Genomic DNA, 6,143 nt, shown 5'->3' with positions numbered 1-6,143 from the left:
AATCACCTCTTCATTTAAAATATAATTGTATTTTAAACAAGATTTTGCCCGCGACTTGTTTACGTGATTTTTAAGATTGCCTCCAGGATGCGTGCTACCTGAATAATTCTGTCTGTTTTTATTAATCGTTTCCGCGGTGGTCAGGTAGACGACACTGATCGATAAGTATTATACCTACCTAGTTAAACAGCCCTGGAGAGTGACATAGGCTAATTTTATCCCGGAAAATAAAAAGTTCTCACAGGATTTTTACAAACCTTAATCTACGCGGACGAAGTCGCGGGCATCAGCTAGTTATAAGTATTAATAGATGTACTCACACGAATATTTGTTCTTTATGTTCCTTATATTTGACCAGGTTTAAACAAGTTATCTGTTTACACTGCCGTCTGTTTTAATAGCGATAAGCAATAAACAAAGAACTTGAAATAGGATAATAGAATAGTCCATGCTTATTACCAGCCTACTGATTCTGGAGCTCATTAGACATTTATTTTTAATCCGTTGAAGGTTTTCTATGAAAAATTATTTTAGTATCACTCAATGAAGCAGTAATGTAGAACCAATAATTAGTGTCAAATGAGCTCGGTGGCTGTTATTCAGTGCTAGATAGGTACTGAGTTAGTAAATCACCCCGCAAGACATAAATGGAATGGAATAAATGGAAAGCACTTTTCTATGGAATAGAATAAATAAAACCAGACAGTTATTAAAAGTTCTTTATTATCAAACTTTATACTTACCTTTTAAATAATATATCTACTTTACAATAATGTAAATTATATTTAAGCCTTACTTTATTTACAACATCAAAAATTTATAATCGCTACCCTTATTATACAAGTTTGTCGATTATTATTTACTCCATTTCTAAACCATTTCTGAATGACTGTCCACAATCACACAAGTTATTTTTACATATCCTGTGAGAGGACTGTCTATATATATATTTATAAGTTAATGCTACTGCTTGAAGTAAAACCATAATCGCTAAACTTACAGCTATAAAATATAACAGCACTTTTATATCTCCTTCTGGACTTTTATCTAATTTTGCTTCAAGTGGTTCAGCGACATGTAATTTTGGCACAATTGGTTCAGCGACATGTAATTTTGGTACAATATTCTTAGAGTTTAGATAATCTTTACCCTTGACAGTATCATTAAGAACCAATGCTTGTAATAACTCCTTGTAGGTGTTACTTAATTTCGTTAAGTTATTGTTTATTTCTAATAATGGTATCATCAATTTAATGTCATTTGCTACTTCATTACTTGTATTTACTAACTGCGGCAATAGAATCTTACTCTGGTTCAACAAGTCTTTTAATTGCTTAGTAATAATCGATTGGGGATGGTTCAAATTAGCAGAAATCTTATCTGAATTTGCAGGAATATTTTCCAAAAAAGCATCAACTTTCGAAAACGTTTCATTAAAAGATATTTTTGTTAAATAACTGTACAGCAGCCCAACTTTTTCTTTAATTTCAGTTACTTCGCTAATTGTATTTATGTTAGTACTTTCATTTTGAGATTTTTCCCGTGAAGAACTTGTTTTACAACGTATGCCATAAATATTTTCGGAATTAAAATCGAAATCCTCTGCAGTAACGTTTAAATTACTATCAGCGTTCAATTTCTTCCAATCTACTAATGTATCACATGACATACGGTTACCACCAATAGTTAACAACCTAACTTTTGTTCGAGAAAGTCCTTTAAAGTCTATACTTGCTAAATTATTATTTTCAAGGAACAGTTCAGTCAAATACGGTGTAGTATGTAACAGATTAACACCAAATGTATGCATTTCATTGTTGGATAAATTAAGAACACGAAGGTTTTTAAGCCCATCAAGTACTCCAAATTGTAGAGATTGTAAATTATTACCGAAAAGATTCAAAGTGTTTATCATGTTATTGGATAAAAAGGTTCCCGGCTGTATACTGGAAATTCTATTAAAACTTATATCGAGCCAATTAAGATCAGCCATATTTGGGAATGAGCCTTTGTCCAACGCTTTGATTTTATTTGAACTAATATCTAACTTAAGAATATTGTTAATGTTATAAACAAAAACAGAATTTATATCTTCAATTTCACAATGTGACAATATTAATGTCGTAATTGAAGTATTCAAAGCATTTTTGAAATTAAATGGTTGCCTTATATTTCTTAAAGAAACTTCTGATATAATCAAATTGTTAAAAATATCGCTCTTAATACGTAAATTCAAATTAGTAAATAGATGCAAATAACGTAAATGGGATAAAGTTTGTAAGCCACTAGAATCAATAAATAGGATGTTGTTAAATGCTAAATTTAGTCTTTTCAAAAGAAGCAAATCCTCAAAAGTTTTTCTTGTAACATTGTTTAATTTGTTATGGTTTAGATATAATTCTGATAATTGTGAAATGCTAGAAGTATTAACGTAAAAATGGTCTAAAACGTTATATGATAAATCAAGAATGCTGATAGCCCCAGTTGCTTTAAATATATCATACTCAATTGTTTGTAACTGACCATGCGATACGTTTAGATACTTAAGAGTAGTCATTCCAGAAAATGATTCATTGAGACAAGAAATTATTCTTGTATTGGATAAGTCTAAAGACTTTACCTTATGTAGCCCTTGGAATAGATTTGCTGTTATAGAATTAACAAAATTGTTACTACTTACATCAAGTTCATTTAGGTTTATAAGTTCAACAAATGAATATAAATCAATATCTACAATTTTATTATGCGACAGATCCAACTTTACCAAACTTGTCATATTTCTGAACATATTAGGAGTAACCTTTTTTATTTTGTTGCTCTGTAGATAATATTCAGTTAACCGTATAAGATCACTTGTATTAAAATCAATATCAATTAGATTATTAAAAGACAAATCTAATTTCAAAAGTTTTTGCAACGATTGAAAAGCAGATTCTGTTATATTTTCAATTAAATTGTTACTCATATTCAAATACTTCAAATGGGAATATAAAGAACTAAAAGCTTTATCCCCTAATACTGTTAACTGCCCATTACTCAAATCCAAGCTTTCGACAGAAATGCCTAGAAATGTGTCATAATCAATGTATCCGCTAATATGGTTATTTTGAACATCAAAATAAGATATGTTAGTTGTCCTAAATGCACCTCCTTCTATATTTTCTATGTCATTATATGAAAGCGATAATTTGTACAAGTTTAAGTTATTTTCAAAGAGCGTCCGACGAATTACATTAATTTTATTGTGACTTAAATCTAACTGTTTAAGATTTGTACTTGTAGATAGCGATCGATCTTCAATATGTTTTACTAAATTTGAACTCAGGTTTAGTTTTTCCAAACTGATTAGGGTCCTAAAGTTTAACTCAGTAAGTGATGTTAGTTGATTATAATCTAAACTCAGATCTTTTAAGTTCCTGAATCTTGCAAAGGCTTGACCAATTTCTGCTAATTTATTATTCGATAATCGTAAAGTCTCTAATTGCGTTATTCCCTCAAATGTAAGAATATCTAATTGTTTAAGTAAATTAGATGAAAGGTCCAAATATTTCAGTTCTGTAAATCTTGCAAAGCAGTTATCTGATAGAGATTCAATTTCATTATAACTAAGGTCAATAGTAGTAATCAAAATAGGCACAGTACTTTTGGCTAAGTCTTCTTCAATAGTTGATATGCTGTTATGAGATACATTTAAGTACTTCATTGAAACACCAGCTGAAACTTTTCTTAAGTTTATAGTTTCAACTTTGTTGTATGTCAGTGAAAACTCAGTCAATTTGACTAAGCTCCCTACAACAATTGGTACTGAGACAAGGTTGCCATTTTTAATGTTTAAATGAATTACGTTATTGCTTACATCAGTCATTCCAATTAAAGGATCCTCCGAAATGTCGATATCTACATTTGTAAGATTCACGTATAAGTTATAATTACTATCTAATTCATTTTCATAACGGCCATAATAGTTGTTATACCGCCTGCCTCTTTTTCTACAATCCCAATCCTTTACGATATTCCTCACGTTTCCTGTTGTTCCATTGCAAGAAACTTCGGCACTGCAAACGTTATTTAGTTTTGGTAGCTGTTTTATAGAGCATTGTCCATTTGCGCCAAGAATCGTTGCAAAAACCAAAAAACTAAGCAGCAGCATGGTATCTGAAAGAAACACAAACAACAAGTAATTATTACTATTCAACCAAGACATAGTGAGATTGATTTTGCGTTATTTAGTTCTTACTTCTTTCTATTTTCATGTGAAATAAAAAAAAAAACACTTCAAAAATCTACACAAGTTCCAGGTCCCAGGACGCAATGCGTTTCTATGGAAAATTCCCAAATCGATTCTGCAGTTTATATTTACTTCTTCTTTTTCACTCTGGGCTGGTTTCTGGACTTAAACGTTTTTGTCTGTTGTGCGTTTTTTTATATTTACCTACTTATAACAGATAGATAAACAGACTAATAGGGTACCAGAAGTGGATTTAAAGTCAGACAGAAAGGCAGGGCATTATAAGCTTTTTTGGATTAGTTATTTGAATGTCCTCTCTTTTTAAACTTGCGCACAGATAATTATGATCACACGACAAAAATGAACAAGACAAATAGAGGCGCATTTATTTATTTATTTTAAACATATTTATTGCTAACTGTCATTATATTATTAGCGATGTAGAATGTAGATATGTGTTTGTTCTTAATAATTATTTGCCCACGATTTCGCTGCCGCAGATTTAGATTTTTGCATTTTTAGTCAGTAAAAGTGACCAGAGATAACACATTTTTTTTTTATTATAGGCGCACGCTTGACCACGATCACAGCTGATGGGAAGTGATGATGTGGCCTAAGATGGGACGAGTTTGCCTAGAAGGCGCCTATTCACTCTAGTTTTAAAGATACCCGGATTATAATTGACAGGAAACACTGATCTAGGAAGAGTATTCCAGACCCTAGCCATGCGTATAAGGAATGATGACGCAAAGCGTTTCGTACGCGAAGATGGAATGTTGACGACATAGGGGTGGAAATCCTGTTTAGCCATTTCAATTTTTGGCCGGGACAAACAGAAACAGAGAGACGGAAATTTTAAAAATATTATAATTAATAGGCACTTCTGTTCAAAGCACTTCCGTTTGTAACTTCACACTTCAGTTTAGTTAATTTGTAGGTATGTATACTTATTGTATAGGTTAAATCAGGTACCTAAAATATAATAAAATGAAACCGACCCCAACCGAATTTCGGTCACGGCGGTGGTCAATCTCTATAGAGATTAGTCAACTGCGGGGAAGATTGTTATATTGCACAAGTGCTCAAATCCAGGTGCACTCTCTATTACCTCACTCTCATAGCCAAAAACACAGTGGGAATTAACCATTTTGAGTGGTCAACATGTTTTAAAAAACATTAGAAATTCAATCCGAAATATTTTCAGAAAGCATTCGAAATTCAATTCGTAAACATAGTTTCGTTTGTGACTGACTGGTGTCTCAAAATGGTTAACGCCCACTGAGTTTTTTGTCTCTGTCATTCTTATGGGATTACGTAACAGAGAAAGCCCCATGTTAACTTATCTCCGTGGATAGAGTATATACAAACACTAGACTAAAGAATTACTATAGATAACAATTATATCTCTACCTATATAAATATACAAAGCCGTTATTTATTTTCTTACCAAATGTGCCGCCTGGTGTTTATAAAACTCACTAATTTTACCTATTGACTGATATTTTCTAATCTTTATTTATATAGTAATTCTATCGCACGATGACTTCTGAATGGTATGCAGGACAGTAGCGCACTACTAAACGTATTCATGTATTCATGATAATATGATATTCAATGAAAGAGTAAGTGCCTACTCATGCATATTTTAATTTTATCAAAACAAGTGTTATCAAGAATGACGTGTTGCGGTCCAACCTAATAGGTACACTTCCATACTAATATTGTAAATGCAAAAGATTGTCTGCCTGTCTGTTTATTACCTTTTTACGGGTCCGCTCAACCGATCTTTACAAATTTTAGCACAGAAATAACTTACTTATCCTAGAAAATCAAAGAATTCTCAGGTGTTTTTAAAAGCCTAAATCCACGCCCACAAAGCTGCGGGCATCAGCTAGTCTATACTAATATACAATAT

General features: G+C 31.8%; 1 protein-coding gene across 1 annotated transcript; it reads right to left on the bottom strand.

The window, feature by feature from the left end:
* Positions 1–705: 705 nt before the first annotated feature.
* On the bottom strand, positions 706–5,806 carry LOC117991777 (chaoptin-like). The gene is made up of 2 exons (XM_069505202.1): positions 5,676–5,806; positions 706–4,155 (listed from the first exon to the last, which is right to left on the bottom strand). The coding sequence occupies exon 2, from the start codon at positions 4,148–4,150 to the stop codon at positions 860–862; it is 3,291 nt and encodes a 1,096-aa protein (XP_069361303.1). The 5' UTR covers positions 4,151–4,155; positions 5,676–5,806; the 3' UTR covers positions 706–859.
* Between the last annotated feature and the right edge of the window lie 337 nt (positions 5,807–6,143).

This window comes from Maniola hyperantus, chromosome 20, assembly GCF_902806685.2.
Source record: "Maniola hyperantus chromosome 20, iAphHyp1.2, whole genome shotgun sequence".
NCBI classification, from domain to species: domain Eukaryota; kingdom Metazoa; phylum Arthropoda; class Insecta; order Lepidoptera; family Nymphalidae; genus Maniola; species Maniola hyperantus.
Note: the sequence above shows the minus strand (reverse complement) of the source record. Positions and strands in the feature narration are given on the sequence as shown.